This window comes from Simochromis diagramma, unplaced genomic scaffold (genome assembly GCF_900408965.1).
Source record: "Simochromis diagramma unplaced genomic scaffold, fSimDia1.1 OVJJ01000516.1, whole genome shotgun sequence".
Classification (NCBI taxonomy): Eukaryota; Metazoa; Chordata; class Actinopteri; order Cichliformes; family Cichlidae; genus Simochromis; species Simochromis diagramma.
Genome location: NW_024386938.1, coordinates 831,726 through 855,036, shown reverse-complemented (window position 1 = coordinate 855,036; position 23,311 = coordinate 831,726). Strand labels below are relative to the sequence as shown.

At 42.6% G+C, this 23,311-nt stretch overlaps 2 protein-coding genes across 2 annotated transcripts; both read left to right on the top strand.

Moving 5' to 3' along the window:
- Window positions 1-649: 649 nt before the first annotated feature.
- aldh16a1 (aldehyde dehydrogenase 16 family, member A1) lies at window positions 650-10,738 on the top strand. The gene is made up of 17 exons (XM_040037359.1): window positions 650-942; window positions 2,133-2,232; window positions 2,361-2,487; window positions 2,574-2,731; window positions 2,818-2,895; window positions 3,443-3,630; window positions 4,208-4,366; window positions 4,450-4,608; window positions 4,780-4,936; window positions 5,085-5,160; window positions 5,417-5,522; window positions 5,813-5,946; window positions 6,045-6,218; window positions 7,186-7,390; window positions 7,493-7,678; window positions 9,313-9,438; window positions 9,564-10,738. The coding sequence occupies exons 1-17, from the start codon at window positions 853-855 to the stop codon at window positions 9,735-9,737; spliced, it is 2,397 nt and encodes a 798-aa protein (XP_039893293.1). The 5' UTR covers window positions 650-852; the 3' UTR covers window positions 9,738-10,738.
- Window positions 10,739-16,802: 6,064 nt separating this feature from the next.
- Window positions 16,803-18,487, top strand: LOC120736953 (ferritin, middle subunit). The gene is made up of 4 exons (XM_040037363.1): window positions 16,803-17,082; window positions 17,520-17,666; window positions 17,841-17,966; window positions 18,070-18,487. Exons 1-4 carry the CDS (start codon window positions 16,981-16,983, stop codon window positions 18,223-18,225), a joined length of 531 nt encoding a protein of 176 aa, XP_039893297.1. The 5' UTR covers window positions 16,803-16,980; the 3' UTR covers window positions 18,226-18,487.
- Window positions 18,488-23,311: the final 4,824 nt, after the last annotated feature.

The following is a 23,311-nucleotide window of genomic DNA, read 5'->3' as shown; positions in this document are numbered from 1 at the left end:
TAAATAGACTTCGGTGAACAGGGTTTACACAGGGGTTAAATCTAAACTTTAAAATTTACATGTTTTTCAAGTATCTTTATAACTCTTTGATATTGTAACCAATCCGGTCCTTTTTGTCCACTTAAAATATGTTTACAGAACTATTGTGATATTGTTTGTAATATTTGCTGTCCTCTTGGGCAGATTAACCTTAAAAAAACATTTTTAATGCCAACAGGATTTTCTTAACTGGATAAATAAAGGATATATAAAAGTCGCTGCCAAAAACTGATTGCAGCTTCTGCCTTGTTACAATAATGCTGTTTGTGGCTCAAGATGACTTGATATCAGTCATGGCGGATACATTTGACATATGTTTCACATATTATAGACCAACAAGTTATATATCAGTTTTGGCAAATACCAAAAATCAGTTTTTGGCAGACGATCATTTTTTGGCACAAACACCGGAAATTAGGTTTTATTTTGAAATTATGTCACACGTTTTATTACAATAATTTGTATGAGTTTGAAAAAACTAAAACTAAAACCTGGATTGATTGTGCTTTACGAAGTTAAAAAAGGTTATTTTCATTTTCTCAGTGTCCATACATCCTAGTACAGTCTATCTGCGTTCTGGTGAACTTAGCGCACACAATAGCGGAAGTCGGGAGGAGTGAATCCTCTCGCTCTCACGTATCGACCTGCGCGTTTCTGGCAGCTCAGGGAAGCTAGCACGTTTCTTTCAGAGTCGGAGTGACGCTCGAGTTCCCTTTCTGCCAGCTTTCTCTCTTCGTATTCTTCCTAACTCCATCCAAGAACGATCACGCACAGCGACGGCGAGATTTGCTCCCACGGTGGTTTCTTCTTATTATGGCTGTTAGCAGCACCAAGACAGTGTACGAGATTTTCCAAAGCATGGAGTACGGGCCAGCAGCAACTTCTAGCACTGCTACTGCACAGGTACAGGTTACGTTCAGATTCATAGTGGGAGACTGCTTTAAAACTAAACTTACTCACAGCACGCTGTGCTGCGGAGTTAGCGGATACCTATATAGGTTATTGGACTCGTGAAGTTGCTTAACCGTTAGCCCAGTGTACCTCACAAGACAAACATGTGACATAACTAGACACATAATTACATTATAATGTGTCGAGGGATTACTGTTCATGTAGATTGTTCTTTTATGTCCGTATCCCACCGTAGTCCGTGAAAAACATTTTAGGGGTTTCCTCTTTTTACGTGAACTTGAAAAGAGTTTAACAGGAGCTTCTGCCAAATACCAAATGTAGAAGATGGGATCTCTCAATAAAGGTTTACCCCTCGTTCATGGTGCCAGGCCTGCTAAAACTAAGTAAAATCAGCTGGCTACTCCCATCTTCTGTGTACAGTCTATGATTGCTAATCTGCAAACAGCTGTGTAAAAACAGCTGTGTAAAAACAGCTGTGTAAAGGTTTTTGTGGCTGTCAGGACATTGAAGGTTTACAAAGAGCACTAAATTACTGGATAAGCACTCAAACCACTAGCATGCTGTCATTTGACAGCCCACATCATGTAGAGCATGAGAGACCATAGCACCAGTACCACGGCTGAGTTAATACATACTGCTAAAAAATGCCGTTGGTGCTTTGCAGAGAGTTGAGCTCTGTACTTTGGTCTTCAGTCTGTAAATAGCTGACACTCTTCACTTTGCCTACCCGCCTTTATCAGTCACTGCCATGTATATTGGTCTCTTCAACCAGTAAAAAGGTTTTTTGGTTTTGGGTGCTGCTCATCTGCAGCCCATAATTTCACGAGTGTGCTAATAACGATGTTAACATGTTGTGGATTTAAAATGTTGAGAGCGCGATAGACTGTAGTTTTCTTTTCTTATTTTCAAAATAATGCACATCTCTTATATGCAAATGCTTAGATTTGCAAAAACATTAGAAGGGCCTCCTTTACCTGTAAGACTCCAGATAACAGCTTGTCTGAGATGTTCGGCATCCTCATCCTCTGTACTCATACAGGCACGGTTTGATAAAAGGGAAGCAAGACTTTTTTACTTCAATAAATCTGCAGTAACCTTTTAACAAAACTGAATCTGTGTGTGAGTGTTGGTCTCTCTGTTCTGGAGCTGATCCTTCCCCTGTTCCCTCTCTTCTTCATCAGGCCTGGCTGGAGCATCGTTCCCGTTCTCTGGGTCTCTTCATTGACGGTAAATTTGTCTGTTCAGCAGACGGGCGGAGCTGCTCCCTGGCTGATTCTAAAGGTGAGAGCAGCCCAAGCACACAGTTACACAGAAGTTAAAACCTCTTCATTACAAGTCAGTGTTTCAGACTTTTTACAAACATCCTAATGATAATGATGGTCTCAGTGTTTTGCCTGCCTGCTCTCCAGGAAGTATTGTATGCAGCACAGCATGCGCTGAAGAAGCTGATATTTCCCAGTGTGCCTCCTCTGCTGTTAACGGTTTCAAGTCCTGGAGCAGCCTGAGCTGCAACCAAAGGGCCAAAGTGCTCCTCAGGTCCAACAAACACACCTTCACGCACCTCGCTGCTTTGTTTTTGAGCCACCAGTTTAACATAAAGATGAATTTCTGTCCTCTAACAGGTTGGTGAGTGTCCTCGGGCAGCACGGCCAGTGTCTCTCAGAGTTGTGTGAGCTCTGTGAGGCCTCCTGCGCCACTGCCGCCCTGGTCAGGCTGCTGCAGTTCTACAGCAGCTGGGCGCAGCTCAGAGACACACTCCTCACTGACTGGACACCTCTGGGTAAGTGAATTCAGCTATCTTTACAAAATGCTCTCAGTCTTTTTATTGTGTTGTTTCGTAATTTTGCTTATTTTTTTATCTTCCAGGTGTGGTGGCAGTGGTGACCTCGAAAGACTGTCCTCTCTATTCTCTTCTGCTCAAAGTCCTGCCAGCACTGGCTATGGGTAAAACACACACACATGTTTGTAGCTGAACGCTAATCCGACTCTAACATCAAATCTGAACATTTCAAAATAATCTTAATACCTGAGTTTAAAAGTGAAATACTGAAATGTCTCAGTTTAAACATTTGGGATGAAATACTATTTTATAAGAGATTCATTTGGTTCTTATTTACTTTTCCTGCAGTGTCCCAACTTTTTCAGAATTGGTTTTTGTGGTCCGCCGTTAGATCTTAATTACTATCAAATGTATCCAGATCTTTGATATGGAAAAAACATCAAAGCACTTCTCTCATCAACCACCAAAGAGCCCTGCAGCCTGTGGTTATATTCATCGATTCATGCTTTAGTTGATTAATAAATTATATGGTTTATTAAATACCAGAAAATTCATCCAAAGGCCAAAGATGTGTAGCTTAAGATTAGTCATGAGAGAGAAGCCAATTATCTCTTTTTGTAATTTGTTATCATCTTAATCGTTTAGGTTTTATATCTTTATTTGTGGTGTCAGAGGAGCTGTGAGGTATAAATGAATGCTTCTTCTTTCTAGGCAACTCTGTGGTGGTTGTCCCCGGTCAGAGCACGGCCCCCCCAGTACTACTACTGGCTCAGCTTTTTACAGGAGCAGGACTTCCTGCTGGGGCTCTTAATGTGCTAACAGGAAGTGACATAACACTGGGTGTCAAAGTGGCCCAGAACCACAGCATCAGTTACGTCAACTACTGCGGCAACAAGGAGGTGTGTTTGTGTGCCATGTTTACACGTCTTTGTGGGGACCAGAAATGGGAATGTTACTATACTGGGACCAACAGCCCTTATGGCAGGGGTACGGAGCTGCAGGCCTCGAGGGCCGGTGTCCTGCAGGTTTCAGATGTGTTCTTGATCCAACACAGCTGATTTAAATGGATAAATGACCTCCTCAACATGTCCTGAAGTTCTCCAGAGGCCTGATAATGAACTAATCATGTGATTCAGGTGTGTTGACCCAGGGTGAGATCTAAACCCTGCAGGACACCGGCCCTCGAGGCCTGGAGTTGGACACCCCTGCCTTATGGGGACAAAATGCCTGTCCCTTTGAGTTTGAGGGCATTTTTGAGACTCTTAATGTGGTTTTGGTGTCAGGGTTACTGTTAGGCTTAGGCGAGGTTTGGATTAGGCATTGCTTTTTGATGATTAGGGTTAGGGAAAGCATTATGTCAATTAGACGTCCCCACAAAGATATGAAAACACGACTCTGTGTGTTTTTGTGAGAGTGAGTGAAATGGAGTCCAAATGGTTGAGCTGTGTGTAAGAAAATGTTTCCCTGCTCTTTGAGGACGGAGTGATGCTGTGTAAGGCCACAGCAGGGATGGGAGTTCCTGTGGCGGTGTCACCGTGCGTAGGCTCCACCTGTCCCTTCATCATCTTTGAGTCGGCAGACATTAACAGTGCCGTGGATGAGGTGATGGAGGCCGCCTTCAGGAAGAAGAAAGAGGTACGCTTATAGAGCGACGAGGTAACTCCTATTCCAGCGACGCATCCCTGAGCCTGTTTGACGGGACTCCCCTCTGCCTGCAGGTCTTCTGGGTGTTGTGTGTGCAGGAGAGTGTGGTGGACAGTGTTGTTGCCCATCTCCGGTTGCGAATGGCCAAGATGAAATGTGTGACCCTGCCCAGTGAGGCAGACAGGGAACGGGTGGATGCTGCTGTGCAGGAGGCTCAGCAGCTGGGAGCCACGGTTAGTAAGAAGACTTTGAGACATCAGGGGTTAAAAATGTTAATGCCAGGAAAAGTTTCAACGAACTTGAAGGTTCCCTTAGACTCGTCTGCTGATGGTGTGCACCACTTTGTCTTCATTTCCTCTGAGTTTACTGCCCATAACTAGCAGTTTTAAATAATCTCTCCTCAGTTGGTTCAGTCCTGTGCTGATCCCACGTCAGGTGCCCAGTATCCTTCCACTGTGCTCTGTGGGGTGGCCCCCTCCTCACCATGTGTGCTCAACCCCTGTCCCGGACCACTGCTGCCCCTCATGACCTTCAGAAGCAACACAGAAGCCGTGACTCTTGGTAAGAAGCTTCATGTGAAAACGTCTCCTATAAGACACCAACGTGAATAAGGTTTGAGGGTTTTTTAAAGGGTTGCATTTGCATCGTTATCAGAGACCTGGGCTTGTGTTGAACAAGGCGCCGGAGTAACATTTTCTGCCCTGTGCAGGGAACCACAGTCCTCACGGTCAGGCAGCATCCATCTGGACCGAAGACCTCACCCTCGCTCTGGAGACAGCTCAGAGGTGCATCTGCATTCTCTGCTCTCTGTCCTTCTGTTGATGTTCTGCTGTCTGTTTCCTCTTTCTCCTTCTCTTCGTTTCTTTGTTGACTTTTCTTTTTACTTTCATATACAGTCGTTTCGTCACAACCACCTGTGCTCGGTGTAAAGCGAATACATTGACTTTCATGGTCGGCTTCACATCTCGTGACTGTCCATTTAGTACTAACATTCATATTTATTTCCTTTAAAATGAATATTTCTTCTTCGTGTCCTGCCAGGTTGTCAGTTGGCTCTGTGTGGGTGAATTCCCACTCCATCTGTGACCCCTGTCTGCCCGTCTCCGGTCACAAAGACAGCGGGACCTGCACCGATGGAGGACAGGAGGTTTGTGGTTTTGACAGGCCGACAGAGCCTGGATCAGTAACACTGCTTGCACATGCTGGTGTAGTTCAATGTTTGAATTCAACGTCCCCTGGGTGTCGTCTCACTGTCCTTAGTTTAGTGTTTTCTGTTAGGCTCATATAGCCCCGCAGCACTAATAACCTCGGTCTTTAGATATGAGGTTCTTATTGGTCTCCAGCTCCGTAGACACCAGCTCCTGCAGTGCAAAACATCCCTACTAAACACGCCCACATAAATCACTCGATAGTTATATCCCCTCTTTATCCTGTCAGGGTCTGTACCAGTTTCTACGCCCCTCCTCTTCCTCCCCCCCTCTTCCTCGCTCCTCTCCCGTCTCCATGGACTACACGCAGTTCGGAACAGAAACGTCCCCACCTATCATTCCTGCTGAGTCGGACCCTGCCAGGTATGTTTGTGAAGCATTATAGCTGGTAAATGTTGCAGGAAAAATGTGTTGCACAGCACTAATCGCACCATTACAGACATTTTCTTTCTTTTTTCTAGAGCCCCTCAGTCCCACCTGCAGTTTGTTGCTGGTAAAGCATGTAAGTCAGTGTCTGGCTGCAGTGTGGCTGTGCAGCCACCAGGTGGTAGTGGTGGTCTGTTGGCCTACTGCCCAGACGGGGGCCGGAAGGACGTTCGCAATGCTGTGGAGGCTGCTGTCAAAGTCCAGCCAGGGTGAGAGCGCAAACTACGTGTACGTGTTCACAAACACGTACAGGTCATTCAAAAAACCACAAACACAACTGAGGTTTGTGTACTCGCACAACAGATGCTGTTGAGAGTTTATGAAACTGCACAGATATTCCAATATGTAGTCACTATATTAGTGGAAAAGCCATCAAGTAATGACGTAGCTACAAATCATCCCTGTAGTATTTCTGGATGGTTTCACAGGTTCTTTCAGGTCTTTTCTTAAAAGTGGAGACGGGGTTCAGCTCCCACACCCACACCTGCACCTACTTCCACAGAAGGGCTGAAAGCTGATTGTGCATTGAGACACTGCCAGTCTGAGAGCAGAGTGCTTTGTTGGTATACTACGGTAATATGAGGATTTTAAGATGTGATTATTTAAGACCTTGAGAAGGATTTAAAATGAAGTTCTGCATCTACGACAGAGCCACTAAAGAAATGTTAATATTTTTAACTTCGAGTCAGACGAGGCTGTTCGACGAGTAGAGTCACAAAGTAGAAATCTGGAGAGTGAACTGAGCAGCGTAGATCCACTTTAATGTTGTTTGTTACATTTTACTCCATATACACAACATGTAGATGAGTCCTCTGAGCCTTCCATGTAGAACATTGTGTTCTTAATCTGCTCTTATCAGCTGGTTACTGTAGGGCCGGGCTGTGTGCGTTTGCCATCAGTCAATGTACAACTTGACTGTGGGAACAGATAAGAAGACAAAGTGCAGAGTCATGAACTCGACACAAACTGCTTACAGAGTTCACTGAAATCTCACAGACACAAGCTGTGAAGCAGGACGTGTGGCCATTACTCATCGGCAGTCTTTAACAGTTGATAGATTTTATCCACGTAATGAAGTTTAACCTGACAGACACATAAATCCCAACAAATGGCATCAGGTTTTTTTAATTTATATTATTATTGTTGTATTTCTTTGAATGCCTTTGTCTCTTGTAGCTGGATGAAAAAGAGCCCGTCTGCACGTGCTCAGTCACTCTACTCTCTGGCCAAGGGCCTTGAGGCGAAGAGGCGGGACATAGCTGCAGCAATCAACACACAGACCGGCCTGTCAATGGACGAGGCTGAGAAGGAGGTGGAGCTCAGCATTACCAGGCTCAGCGTTTGGGCCGCTTACTGTGACAAAGTCCAGGGAGGAGCGCTGGTGAGACCTTTCATGTTACTCAAAGCTGCTAAAGATGCTGAAACATGATAGAAAAGTATCAGCTGAGGCCGTCTGATCGCTCGTTGTTTCCCTCTCCTTCAGCCCATGCCAAACTCTGGCTCCGCTCTCTCCATCCCTGAAGCCCTGGGAGTCATGGGGGTCGTCCTACCTGACTACAATCCCCTCCTCTCCATGGTAACCGTGCTTGGGGCAACTATTGCCACAGGCAATGCTGTTATTATGGTCCCCAGTCAAAAGTATCCACTGCCTGTCTTGGCATTCATTAAGGTAAGTGTATAAATGTGCTGCGTGGCAAGTGGCAGAGAACCTTTAGAAAGAAGTTGCATGTTTCAGTCGGAACACAAAGTCAAACACGGTGGAACAAAAGTAAGACGAACTGAAGCAATACGTCTTTGTTATTCAGAGGCAGCTGACCTGAATATCGTCTTAACTTAGGGGTCAAACTAGTGATTGTACAAGTGAATAGAAAAGTCTACACAAAAAGAAAAGTCTGCCCAGGTTTGTATGAAATGTCAGTACACTGTGTGGGTCAGAAGCAGAGCTGCTGTCATTCTAGAGGAAAGGCTCGCCACCCTGCAGCCATTTTAAACATGCGCGGGCACCTGTGTGAGCACGTCGATTAACTTTAAATTCAGTCGTCAGCATGACATAATCATGCACGCGCAGAAACGCCAGTCAGACGTGATAAGAAGCGCCGTTAAGCAAAAATAGTAATAAAGGCTTTTGTCCATTTTGTGTCCACCACCACGTTTGCTGGTGTTTCTCGTTTACTGCAGCAGATTGCTCACATTGCTCAGGACGCTGCACTCTGTTTACACTCGAGGAGGTGCACGTCCTGGGCACCGAGTCAAAGAGACCAATTACACGAAGAGTCTCTCAGTATGTCATTCTGCGCTGTGATTACAGCCGTTCACCAGCTCTGTGAACAGTCCTCGTAGCCATTGATCACTGGTCACGACAACGAGCATACTAACAACCATGAAGCTGAGCTTGTGGCTCAGCTAATATGTGATTCTAAAGTGGCTGTTGGTGTGATGGTAAATAGTGATCTGTCTAAGTGTTAGCCTCTTAATAATAATTTGAGGACAGGCTGTGCAGGCATAAGGGATCTGAGCCGAGGATAAAGGAGTCTTCATGCGTTGAACACATGGAATGAATTGAACTGAAATAAATCATCACTGGATGAGTGTTACATGTCTGGACCTAGCTGGATGCATCATAGTGCTAAAAGGGCTTTGAGGGTAATCCCTAAATCTGCACAGCTCTGTGCGGCTGAACTTGTCAGGTCACGTCTAACATGCGTGCACGTGTTTTGCTTTACGTGTTGCAAAGAAGCTCTGAAGATGTTTTTAATCAAAGGTCAAACCTTGGAAAGAACAGCTGTTTACTCAAATGGAAATAATGTGCAAAGGTTTTAGAAAAGTCTGCTTATAGTGTCATGATTGTTTTAGTTATGTGCAGTTCCCGATCCTTTCAGTGTTGCATCTATTCTGGGTTCCCCCAGATGTTTGGTTGGCCTGCTATTGTAAGACATGGTGCCTAAATGTTTTTGTACAGCCTAAGCAAAAAAAAAAGAAAGAAAAAGACGTAGGTGAGTGGACTGTTGGTTAGATAATGCTTCCTAATGGAGAGTTTGAAAGTCTTAAATTGTACCTTAATGTTGCGGGCCTGTTTCTAGCCAGTTTTTCTAAGTTGGTCAGCATTAAAAGTGCTTGGTCAGCCCAGCTTAAGCTGCAGTCGATCACGAGGCTGTCAGTGTGAACTTGTGTGCAGATCTGTTTTCATTTAAGATGAAAACTTGACTGCAGACTTTTCTCAGCTTGACCTGCATTAAAAAGCACCGTGAATCATAAAAACCGGTTGTTATCTTTATTGCACCTTTTCCTTCTCCTCTTTCTCAGGTGCTCCAGTCCTCGGACTTGCCAGCAGGTCTGGTAAACGTTATTACAGGAAGTCGAGACCAGCTGACTGTGGCTCTGGCTAATCACAGTGTCATCAAGGCCATCTGGTACTGGGGCAGTGCTGAGGTGAGGCTAACTCATTTTGCATTAAACTGAGCTCCTGAGTGTAGGATTGACTTCCTTCTCCCAAATTAGGCCTGCCTCATATAATCGCCTACACTCGCTTCACTGTTTCTGATTTCCTGCTGCAGGGCTGCCAGTACCTCCAGTACACCTGCACTAGTCCACTAAAAACCCTGCGCCTGTGTGAGGACCAGGAAGGGAAAGATGGGGAGCCAGACTGGACTCGGTGCCATCCGTCATTCCTGGAAGAAATGTGGAGAAGCGCTGTGCAGTGGAAGAGTGTGTGGATTCCTACAGCTTAAAACAGAACGGCAGGAAGAAGGAACAGAGTTACAGTTTGGATCATGGAGCGTTTGACTGTGACCTGAAAAATCAGAAATCATCACAGGCCAGACGGCGACAGAAGGGGAGGAGGGATTTTAAAAGCAAAAACATTAGATGTTAAATTACATTTTGAGATTATATTAGGAATGGCTGACACAAAGCACTTAATAGACAGACGAGGGATTCAATGCAGGTCACATGTTAACAGTGTTGCTGATATATAAGCTGATTTTTGTTGCCAACACGGTTTAAAAATGATCCTAAAATGGAAAATGTGGCGATAGATATTCACTGTGATTAAGACGAAAGGTTTTTCCCTTTTACGTCCCTGTGACGGTCAATGCAGAGACCCTAAAAACATTTCACTGCTTTCATTTAAATCTATGTCGGTTTACTGAAGATTATGGAGCAGAGCAGTAGCTGCCCGTCAGAAGAATCAGTTCATTGTTCAGTTTGTCATTTTGGTTTTTAAATAAATAGCTAGCCAAAGTAACATCCATTAGAACTACTGCAACGTTTTGCTTGATTAGTCAAAACAATCGATAAACCTGAAGGTTTATTAACAATAGCTGCTCTTTAGTAATGTTGGGATTCCTTTATTTTAGTCATAACAGGCTATCATGATAATAACCCTGCTGATTTTCTACCTCTGTTATGCGTATTTTAATTAACCCTCACATGTCTGATCAGGTATCACAAGTTATTTCAAAGTAGGTCATGTTCACATTTCTTTCCACGTTAACGAATAATCCACGTGAACCGTGACAAACCTCAGGAGAACTTTGGCTCAGATCGTTGCGCCTGTGTTGCAGGGTCGGTGCATATTAAATAGATAAAGTTGTGTTATGGGCTTGAGTATGTTCTGTGGGGGCCATTCCACTTCCTGCTCAGAAGTTAAGACAGACAGAAATGAGGTGCAATTCAGAAAAGGTCACAGCAGGGGGCGCTCACGAGGTAGTTCTCAGTGATTAGGAGTGAATACAGATAAACGTGAACAATACATATATTTTTTATTTTGCTTTTGACAATACAGCAACACTTATGTACTAAAGTTTTTCTGAGAGAAAAGCCAAAAAAATACTTCCAATCTGGTGACATATGCTGAGAGGTCCTCGAAAAAACCCTTTGTGGCTCCTGTTTCTAAACAGCAACTAAAACACACATTAGATGTGCGGTTTAACTACAACAGAACCTTACACGTATAGGAAGCAGCGGGTATCAGAGGGTTACACTACGGCTTCAACACAGCTAGCCGTTGTTTGTGTTCGCTGGCTTGACAAAACCTAAAAGCCCAGTTGGAGATAACAGGAACCTCGACGCTGGTTATCAGCTTTCTCCTGTCGTAGCTGCAAATCCAGCTACGTGCATAAGATTAGGCAGCAGATTTGAATGAAGTACAAAAACATTTGTTCATTTTTTTGCAGTTTGCACTGCTGTAACTTTACAGCTGGCCTTCATTCAGTCAGTTTAATAAAGTCTGGCTTGACAATCATGCAGGTACTTAAAACATGCTGTAAAGAAAGGATCCAGAGAAAATGTTTTACTTCAGGATCTTTCTAAACCAAAGCACCGGGCTGTGTTCAGCATAAGTTACCATGGTGATTTAGTAGAAAGAGAGCAACTTTTGTGACACAGGGAACTCTTTAAGCTCAACATGGCTGACTGAGGATTTAATCGAGCTTCGCAGTGCACCACTCGGGCGGCTCCTGCACACTTCATGCCTGTAAATGTTCTGTGGAGCTATGATGTATTTCTTTACTTAGAGGGTTTACTACAAATCAAATGTGCAGAGCCCTTCGACTTAAAATCTAATGATATTTTCCAAAGAAAAGTGTCCACCCAAAATGTACATTTTTGGACTGCATCTCTGTCGTCCACTGTTCATTCAGAACGGTCTTGTGAGTGCCCCGTATAAAAACCCTGAACTCCAGAGAGTGTTTGTTGCTTTATTCTCAAGCTGCCAGAACTACTCAAGCAGTTTGTGTGATTTGCCCCGGTGTCAGAATAACAAGCATTTAGCTGAAGTTTGCACTCCTGGAGCTTCTAAAGAATTATGGTCTGCATCTTGGTGCTAATTATGCTGTTCGCATCTGAGCAATCAAATCACACCAAAGGGAGTCCAGTTTAACTGCACTGAAAAGAGTTCTCCATTGAAATATCTCAGCTGGGGGGAACTGTGCATACTCTGCAACTTGAAGCCGTGTCAGCCTTACAGATCTGTCAGTGACTCAGCAAAACAAACAAAAAGCAGCAGTACGTGGATCCAACTTCCTGTGTCATGCGTCTTTTGCTGTACATTAATACTGTAATTTGTAGCCATGAAAGGTCAAATCTGACTCTGTCGTGCAAAAACATTCCAAGTGACATTTCATTTGTTTCCAAATTCACATTGTGAAATAAAACCAATAAAACAAACAAATGTCAAGTGTGTCTGTTTAAAAACGAATATTTAAAGAAAACGATTGTCTGGAAATGTATATTTATTGTTTTATTTCTTTTCCCATTACTCACAAATACATTACTTTTCTAGCTTCTAATGTTTAAGTTCTATTTCTACAGCTGTCTGTGCTGTTGCAGAATTCTTCTGTAGATTCTTTGAAAGCTGTGTTTCTCTGCTACACGTATTGCATCAACACTTCTTAAATGAATAAATCCGAACTACTGATTTGATCAGTGTCTCAAATTATTTTATGCATAGAATAGGTTAAAGAAATGTAAATGTGCTTCCCTGCATTATCTATTTTTTATAAGAAAACAGCAGCGCCGCCACTGCACATTGTAAACATATGTTTGATTGTGGCACTGTGACTGTGATCCTGGTTCTGCTGGAGGTCTCTTCCTGTTAAAAGGGAGTTCTTTCTTTCCACTGTATCCAAGTGCTTACCCATAGTCTGATTGTTAGAGTTTTCTCTCTTATTGTAGCGTTTTTCCTTTGTAAAAGTGCCTCGAGGCAACCATTGTGAGTTGGTGATATACACTCAGACCCCTTTTGTCTCCAGAACATCTTTACTTCTTCAGATTCAACAAGGTGCAGGAAACAAGCCTCAGACACTTTGGCCCATGTGACACGATGGGTTTGTCAGCTGCACGTCCATGATGCTAGTCTCCCATTCCTCCACATCCTAAAGGTGCTCGACTGGATTGATATTGAGTGCAGTGAACTCACTGTCATGCTCAGGAAACCAGTTCGCGATGACCTGAGCTTTGTGAAATAGTTTATCCTGCTGGATGCATGCATCAAAAACTTTAGCTTCAGTTTCCTGTTATTAGCTGACAGGAGTGACACCTGGTGTGGTCTGCTGCTGCTGTAGCTCAAGGGTTGACATGCTGGGTGTTCGGAGATATTATTCTGCAAGAGATTATTTGAATTACTGTTGCTTTACTGTCAGCTTCAAGCAGTTTGACTTTTCTCATCTGACCTCTGACACCAACATGGCATTTTAACCCAGACAACTGCAGCTCACTGTATATCTTCTTTCCTTTTTATAAACCTTGGTTGGAAACATCCCAGCAGGTCAGCAGCTTCAGGAATACTCGGACCAGCCAGTCTGACACCAACAGCCATTCAGAGTAAATCACATTTTCTGATCCTCAGTTTGAACATCAGCGAACCATCTTCACCACGTCTACATGAGTTGAACAAATGTACCTAACAAACATGAGAAAGTATGAATAAAATACAGTTCTTTTCGTTAATTACTACTAGTTCGCACAGATAACTGGTCAAAAACAGTTTCGGTAACTCAAGTACACTTTCTGTTCCTTCGTTCACACTTTCTGTTCCTTGTTCGTTTTTCCAAACCGGTCCCATCCAGCAGAGCACTGAGGTAAACGTACAATGAGATGCGATCACGAGGTGTCCTCCCTCTCACGGTCCTGTGACAAAAAAAGCAGAACAGCGAAAAAGGAAGACGGGTGCTGGCGGCTGCAGAATGCTGACTCACAGCGATGACATCGCACAACACTCAGCTGAACCTGATGGTACAACCCGGACTCATCGTCTTACACGAGAGTGCACAAAATAAAGATGGCAAAGCTGCTGTCTGAACTGCTCTGTCATCTTTGTTAAGCATGAGAGTGGAAAACAAAGCAAGTGTAGCCACTTGATGACGAGTGCTTATGTGTTATTGCAGGTGTTGGTGAAGTATCGGCAACACAGGACAGCTTACAGTGCTTTTTAGTACGATGATAAGTGTGCAGTGACTGTGGATCTGTCTTTAGCTCGTCCTTCCTTACTTTGAGCTCTGTGGTTCCTCCATTTTCACAGAACACTAACTTATGTGATTGTTGTCTCTATACTGTGAAAGCCTTTTATTAACAATCATTTTTATTGCAGGATGAAATTTAGTTATAAGACTTGAGTGAAATAAAAGCCATGTGAACACAAAGCTATCTATTGGGCTGGCATTAAATACAACATGTATTGGATTTTTTTCATTTTATGGAACTTTTTATGTCTACTTCCTTATTTCTTAATATGACACAGGAACTGGTGTCTTTACTCAGGTCATTATTTATTTAACAGTTTTATAACTTTTCAGATTGCAGTTTTCTTACCCTTGCTCCGTACCAAAAACTACAAATTTCTCCACTGATTCTGAATACTCTGACAAAATTAACACGTTTATGTTTTTCCGAATCCATTTTCCTTTATCTTGAAATATATGTAGAAGTGTTTTAAGTTTTTTTTTCTGAGGTCATGGAAAATGCCTCTTATTAGTACATGGTCCTGATTGGACAGCGCTGCTCGTCTACAGGTATAAATGCATCATATGTAACACCTGTAGCTCTGACGCTCTGGAAAAACAAGTGTTGCTTCTCTGACTGAGGAATGTGTTATGTAATGATGTCTCTAGCTCTTGCAACTATGCTAAAAATGTAATGTGGCTTTATTTTGAACATGTTAAAATTACACAACAGCAACTACAAAAAAAAGCACAAACAAACAAAAGGAAACATAAGGAAAAAATAACAACAACATTTTCAAAACGAAGTAGGAAGAAGGATACGCTTATTTAATCCCACGCATGTTTCCACAAGTCACAACTAATAATCATCAGTGTGATTAATGGCCTGTCCTACAATAAATCCGTCCTTAGAATTTGTTACATGCATTTGCTTTTATAATTCCAACATCGTGGCAGGAGAGTTATTTACAGATGTGCAAACACATATATACTGTGTAGATAGCGAGTAACAAAAACGGATCTCCTTCTTGTACCTTGAAAAAAAACCATAATTTTGTACCACTATTTAAAACGTGTCAAACTAATAAGATGTAACCTTTGCAATATCATCGATGTGTTTGAGAGAGGTATTGTTTACTCTCGTACATTACGTGTCAGCTAAAATCACACACTACAGCAAATCATAAGGAGAACTAAACCTGTTCTGAGACATATTTTAGAGACAAGCGGTGTCGGCCTACGTGACTGCCACTGTGTGTGAAATGACACGTTCAGCCAAAAGGCTTACATATGTTGTCCGTAGTATGCAGGAAGGTATCAATTACTCTAAGACAAGCAGACATGGTGGAAGTTATTCACTGGGAAAGAAAGAGTAGATCAGTAGGCTTTCTCTGTCATTTCAACTGCTTAAAAGCAAGTCTAGTGATGTTCTTTCATTCATTTTATTATTAGAAAATGAAGCTGAAAGGGTGCAGCAAAGAAAATGCAGGCTCCGTCCTCGTGCTGGGAACACTTGATTACCAGCACACCTGTTCAGACTGGCAGGTCTCTCGGGCACAGTGGAAAAGTACTGCTCACACTGCTGTAGGTGCTGTCTCGTAGTGCTTGACTTGATGTAAAGACAAAGTCAAGTTAAAGATAAACGTACAGAAGAGATATTTATGATTACATGAAGATGAATATTAAAGCTTACTGTGTGTGTTTTGGGCTTTCTATTAAAAACATATCATGAGTGGATTTACTTCTACATGCACTTTACATAGAAAGGATTGAGTATGTGACGTTGTGTTACACTTATACCTCAGCTGCAGTGAGACTATTCAAGGAGAAGTTTCATCTAACACGATACTTTTACATAAACAGACTAATACAAAAATGTGTACACATGTCTTAGTTTTCGTTTTGTGTTACCCAGCAGTAGTAATGTTTCCGCCTGGGAGGTTCTACTATTGCTGGTAATGTCTGCCAACAGTGCTGTGGTGTTGAGCAATGCAATGCAATAAGAAACTCTTTGGTTGTAAACACCATTATCAGCAGTTTTTGGATGTCATGTGTTAGATTTATGGCGTAACTCTGCCTCAGTTTATGCTGCTTTTATGTAACCATTAACTAGCCTACAATAATATGCAAAACTGTTCTTCTTTTGTACTTTGTTGGTTAGAACAAATGCCCGTCTAAACATGTTGTTTTTGGAATTTTTCATTGATTCAACAAAAGAAGTGGAAACACAGTATGTGTTTTATTGACAGGCTGCAAGTAACAAAGCGCCTAAAGATGCAATTTAAAAAGTTTTCTGTTATATATCGACACAATTGGGTCAACCTTTGGGTTTTGTGCCTTTTTGGCTTGAATGTTTCAAAGATCAGTCTTAAGTCCCTTTATTAAACAAGCAAAAAACATTTGTTTAAAAAACTTGTCCAGATAAAAACTTCAAACGCCCTTCAGAACTGGGAATTATTGAGGTCTGGCTACTTGAAAAAGAAATATCAGCTTTGGCTCAAGACTTTTGCACAGCATTGTACGTATTAAACAAAGAAGCGATTTTACGCGTTTTGAGATTTATCGTTAAATATCTTATATGTTGCTTATTTCCTGTTGAAATATGAAAATGCTTTGTCATTGCACGTGACTATCTCCCAGCAGGTCACATTAAACATTAAAGTGGATGATGAGTTTTCTACGAATCAGGAGGAGAAAAAAAATGCAACTTCATCCTGTGAGTCACAGCTGGTACAGACGCCCCGGCTCAGTGATTGGTGGAAACACACGTCACATCTTGCACGAGCTCCTCCGTGGAGTATAAATACAGGGACCCGCGAGTGTGCCGTTTCACACCAGGGGAGGAATCTTTGAGGAGTTCTTGCTTCAACAGTGTTTGAACGGAACTTCTTGACTTCGTCCCGCTTTGTATTTCAGCTTCTCTGCACTTCGGAAGAAAAATCCTTTTCTCCTTGAACACTACACATAAAGTCGACGTGAAGCTTTATTTTTGCACCGTTTTTGTTAATAAAAAGCACAAGAAACGCCAGCCGAAATGGAGTCCCAAGTGCGCCAGAACTACCACCGCGACTGCGAGGCCGCCATCAACCGGATGGTGAACATGGAGCTGTTTGCGTCTTACACCTACACTTCTATGGTGAGAACACGTCATGTGATGCTGATGTCTGTAATACCTTAGTCTCAAGCTATATTAGCTGAATGCTAGACAAAGAGAACAGAGTCGTTAAATGGTAAAGTCAGGTATGTTTGTTGCCTAATTTCAGTAATACATGATTCAGAGTAACGGCTTCTTTGCTGCCTATCATGTGCAACTAGGCAGGTTGTCAGATACGGAGTGTATTTTCACTACAAGTACTGTCACTAAGTACCAAAATGCGCGTCAATGCTTACGGTGGCTTTTCATACACATGCTCGCTTCGCAGGAAACGAGTGTAGACTCTGTCCTGCGGAATTTAAGTGCACATTGTCCTTTTTAAATCAAATTTGAACATTTCTATATCAACTGTTTGTCACGATGCTGTATTTGCAGAATAATTGGTGCTGTGTACTAATAACCTGTGTCTGATTTGGCAGGCCTTCTACTTTGACCGTGATGATGTGGCCCTGCCAGGCTTCTCCCACTTCTTCAAGGAGAACAGCCATGAGGAGAGGGAGCACGCTGACAAGCTGCTGTCCTTCCAGAACAAGAGAGGAGGTCGCATCTTACTCCAGGACATCAAGGTGTGTACAAACTGAACCAGTCCTGCTGTGACATACCTGACTGTGTCTAACACAGAAACTGGGATTAATGAGCAGTGTTATGACACTCGTTCTCTTGTTGTTGCATTAGTGTGTAATGTGTACACAGAGCTTAAAACAAGTGTTCAGTCTCTAACAGAATTGTTTGTTGTGCAGAAACCAGAGCGTGACGAGTGGGGCAGCGGGCTGGAGGCCATGCAGTGTGCTCTGCAGCTGGAGAAGAATGTCAACCAGGCTCTGCTGGACCTGCACAAGCTGGCTTCTCAGCATAATGACCCTCATGTAAGTGGGAGTTGGAGGGAAGCGTTTGGGGTTAAAGACTGAACTAGTTCATGCTGTGTATGTTTGACAAATCATCAATGTTAACTGTAGTTTGTTTTCCCAGCTGTGTGACTTCCTGGAGAGCCACTACCTGGATGAGCAGGTGAAGTCCATCAAGAAGCTGGGTGACCACATCACTAACCTCACCCGCATGGATGCCCACAACAACAAGATGGCAGAGTACCTGTTTGACAAGCACACTCTGGGTGACAAGAGCTAAATGCTGAGACCTAGAAGTGAGCCTGGAGTCAGCATGTTAACAACACAGGCTTTGAAGTAAACTCACTTCTGCTCCAGCTGTTTCACTGATTTCTTTCCTGATTTCCTCACTTTAAAGCTGGCATCAGTTCTTGTATGTTGTGTTTTTGTGTGAAATGTCACATGGAGCGATGGATGTTATCAGGGTATGGCTCTGCTTCTAAGCTGTCTGACATTTGGAAATGTTTCTGATCTGTTCATCTGAATAAACATTTTGAGCTGGATCTCTGGTCTGTCTGCATCTGTGACTTATCATGACTCAATTTATTATAGTTTAGATCAACTGCTCTGTCAGATGTATGCCTATTCAACAGACAATGCATTTAAGTATACTGTTTCAGTTCAAATGGCTTCAGAAGGAATTTGGTGTCAGGCTGGTCCAACTATTTCAGAAACTGCTACAGGATTTCTCTACCCTGCCAGAAAGTGTTAAGAGGAAAAATCCTGTGAAGTTGTTGAACCAAAATGCCCCTTTCACAACACCCAGATTGCTTCAGGTTCTTTAATCCCTTGTGGGAAATTATAATTTAATTGTAGCTTCAACATTGACAAGAACCACACATGCAAAACGATGTCAATTACTAATAAAGTTAAAGAAAAAAGGCACATATTCCATACAGCCATTATTTCAGAGTCTTGATGACATTAAAGCTTAATAACTCTTAACTTTTTCAGATTTAATGACTAGAAAACTGAGGTGATGGTTTTTGACCTCCAACGTGTATTTAGATACCTTGGCCCAGTAGAATAAGCCAACTGTCACAAACCTGGGGCTGAAAGTGGACTCTGAACGTGTCAGATTAAGGCAGTTGTAAAATCAAGCTTCTTTCAGCTCAGGCAGCTGTCACAGCAGCACTTTGAGACAGTGATCCACGTCTATGTTAGCACTCAGCTGGATTACTGTAATGCACTTTATATAGGGATCAGTGATTAATACATTACTCGTTTACAGAGGGTGCAAAATGCTGCAGCTCGTCTTTTATCTGGCACTCAAAAGTTTGAATACATTTCCCCTATTTTAGCTTGACTTCACTGGCTGCACATTCATTTTAGGATTCATTTAAAAATTCTTTTATTTGCTTTTAAAGCCCTCCATGGCCTAGCCCCATCTTATCTCTCTTAGCTGCTACAGCCTTATACACCCACCTGCTCTCTCAAGTCAGCTGATCAGCTGCTCCTGAATGTACCCAGGACTGAGCGTAAACCTCGAGGAGATCGTGCTTTTCCTGTAGCAGATCCAAAACTGTGAACGATCTTCCTTTAGAGATAAGACTCATGATGGCAGCTACATTGTAGCCACAGCTGCCCTGGGGCGCACTGACAGAGGCGAGGCTGCCGGACACTGGCGCCACCGGGCCCTCTGACCACCACCAGCAGGCAAACACGGGGTTAGTATCTTGCCCAAGGATATTTGGCATGCAGCCAGGAGGCAGCCTGGGATCGAACCACTGACCTTCTGGTTAGTGGCTGACCTGCTCTGCCACCTGAGCTACAGACACCCCAGAAAGTGCTTTATGAATAAAGATGGATTGGATTGGACATCTTATAGTTTGTAGGTCAGTGTTGACAGGAAACTGACTCTGGATCTGTCTTTAGCTCATCTTTCTTATCTTGACCTCTGTGATGTCCTTTCACAGAATACTAAGCTATGAGATTGTTGTCTATACTGTGATAACGTTTTACTAACATTCACAAATCCTCATGCAGGATGATAACATGTAGTTATAAGACCTAAGTGAAAAAAAAGCTGTCTCATATGGAAACAGAGGTTTCTGCTGGGTTGGCAGTGTTGGAACATACAATGGAAAAAAAAACAGAAAAACCCATCATGAAAACAAGGCAATAATTTTGAGTACATTAATGGTTTATTTATAATTAATCACTGAGGAAATGTGCGGAAAGTTCATACCCAGCACAAATGTTCGCATCAGGTCAAATGAAATTTGACCTGATGCGAACATTTTACAAATTTACTTATGAATTAAATTACATTGAAAACTGACATGTAATTAAGTTTACTTTTAGTGTACTTATGTATCTTTTCCAAACATGGAAGCACGTGTACTTTATTTTTTTATTTAATTTATAGTACTTTATACTTCTACTTAAGTACATTATAGTACTGTATTTAGTTAACTCTTTTATAACTTTTACTGTTTTCTTACCCCTGCTGTCTAATGAAAACCAGATTTTTCTACTTGTGATGATTTAAAATTTTCTGATGAAATTACTTGATTTGTGTTTTTCTTTATAGAATGAACATTTCCCTTTTCTTAAAACATATAAAGATTTTTAAAGTTTTTTTCTGAGCTCATGGAAAACACCACCTATCCGATCCTGACTGGACAGTAGTGCTACAAACTGGATGAATATGATGACTATGATGTATCGCTGTTGGTCAAACTGCCCATTATTAAATAAAATAGTTAAAAACACTTTTAAAAGAAGGTCCACTTAAGACATAAAATGCAACATACACATAATGCAGCAGTAATAATATCTCAGAAACATCACATCATACTTATAGCTCTGACACTTTCAGTTCATTCTGTGATATTTTTAGTACAACTGATTTCTATGGAAAACAAGTGCTGCTTCCTTGATTGAGGAATGCATTACATAGTGATATTATCTGGTTTCAAACTCTTGCAGCTATGCTAAAAAATTGTTGGAATACCTTTGGTGTGTTTTAGAACGAACCTGTTCTGAGACATATTTTAAAGATGAGCCTTGTTGGTCTGCATGACTCCCTTTACTTAGACTTGGTTCCTCCTGCGCCAGATGGCGCATTGGGCGGCAAGGGATCATCAACGAGCTCGATTTGCAGCCACATCTTCAGCCTCGTCCCATGAAAGATCGACCGCTTTCAGGTCCTCAATGAATGACCGTCTCCACGTCTGTTTTGGTCGTCCGCAGACATGAAGACGGTCATTCATTGTGGACCTGAAAGCATGACTCCCACTGTGTGTGAAATGCCATGTTAAGCCAAAAGGCTTAGATATTAATGCACATAAAGATAATAAATAGTCTAAGATGAGTATGCCTTCTTGAGTGAGATGGTGATTGGCTGGTACAGAAACAAGAGGAAAAAAGAACTCAAATAAGACGTTCTTGGGTTCCTGGTACAGATCAACTAAAGTAAGTAAATCCAGGGGTAGGGCAGCACGGTGTCACGATGGCTGCCTCAAAGCAACAAGGTCCTGAGTTCAATTCTGACATCAGGCCAGGGTCTTTCTGTGTGGAGTTTGCATGTTCTCCGCGTGTTTGCGTGGGTTCTGTCCAGGTACTCCGGCTTCCTCCCACAGTCCAAAGACATGTAGTTAGTGGGGATAGGTTCGTTCGAAACTCTAAATTGAATGCGAGTGTGAATGGTTGTCTGTGTCTACGTGTTAGCCCTGCGACAGAGTAGCGACCTGTCCAGGGTGTAGCCTGCCTCTTGGGACACCTGGGATAGGCTCTGAAAAAGCCCGTCCTAGGCAACCATGAAAAAGGATAAGCAGAAGAGAATGGATGAATTAAGTATGTGAGACTGCAGCACACTTGAATAATCTTCAAATGTGTGTTACATACCTCTGCTGCGATGATATTCTTGAAGGTTTCATTGAAAAAGCTACTTTTACATAAATAGGCTGATATAAAAGTATATAAAAATACATTTCTTAGGTTTTTTTCACTCAGCAGTAGTAATGCTTTAGCCTGAGAAATTCCTGTCAACAGCACTGTGGTGTTGAGCAATGCAATAAAAAACACTTTGGTTGTAAGCACCATTATCAGCAGTTTTTGGATGTCATGTGTTACATCAGCTGAATCAGCTTCAGTTTGTGCAGGTTTTATGTACTAGGCCAGCGTTAACTCAAATAATCTAACTTTTATACAGCACAGTAAAGTCCTGAATATACCGTCCTGAGGCACCTGTCCTTTATATTTTGCCACAAAAAAGGACGTTCAAAGATGTACTGGAACATCTGCATACATACATGAAAATCTAGTTTTCACATTTTTACCGAGCTTTAAAGTCAATACTTTGGTATGAAAACCTTCATCCTACATATTCTATATACCACAGGCTGAACTCTCGTAGACAGCATTCTTGTCATTTCTCTATGTAGTTTTTAGGAATAGTTCTCCAGGCTTCTTCTTAAAGAACGTGCAAAGCTCTTCTTTGTTGGCCTCTTTTTGTTCTGTACTCTTACACTGCTTCAGTAATGTTAAGGTCGAGCTTTGGGGAGGTCAGTCCATGGCTAAGAGGGATCATAATTCTATCACTTTGGCAAGCTCTCCAAAACCACTGGGTGAGGGACTCAGGGTCTCAGTTCCCTAGATGTTCACTGGTGTTGGTGTGGTGGGTCTGCCCCTGTGGAAATTCACCACCAGCTCCTGGTTTTCCCGTGTTGAACTAGAGATGGTTCTGCTGGCACTAGTCCACAAACTCCTGAGTCCACTGTCTGTATTCTGAGTCATCCTCACTTGTAATAAGGCCAACTATGGCAGAGTCATCAGGAAACTCTTGCAGATGACGGTCTAGGTTGGTAACTGTCTGCAGTGTAGAGTAGAGAGTGAACGGGAATAGTGCTAGCACAGTTCTTTATAGGGCCCCTGTACTGAAGACCAGCCTGTCAGAAACACAGCCTTGCATCCTCACATACTGTGGGTAGCCAGTGAGATAGTCCAGTATCTATTGGGACAGGTAGTAGTCCACCCCTGACTGCTTGTCCCTCACAAGTCCAGGTTGGATGGGGTTAGAACTGGAGAAACTAGAGAAAGAACATTAGCCTAACAGTGCTTCCAGGCTTCTTCAGGTAGCACGATCTCGGTGCAGGAGGTAGATGATGACATCATCCACCCCAATGCTAGACTGATAGGCTTTTGCAGTGGATTCAATGAAGACCTAACTGGGGCTGAATATGCTTCAGTACTAGCCTGTCGAGGGTCTTCTTCAGATGTGAGGTCAGTGCTACTAGCTTGTAGTTGCTGAGGTCTTTTGGACGTGTGATCTGTGGTAATGGTACCACACAGGTACTGAGTAAGAGCCGCTTAAATAGGCAGCC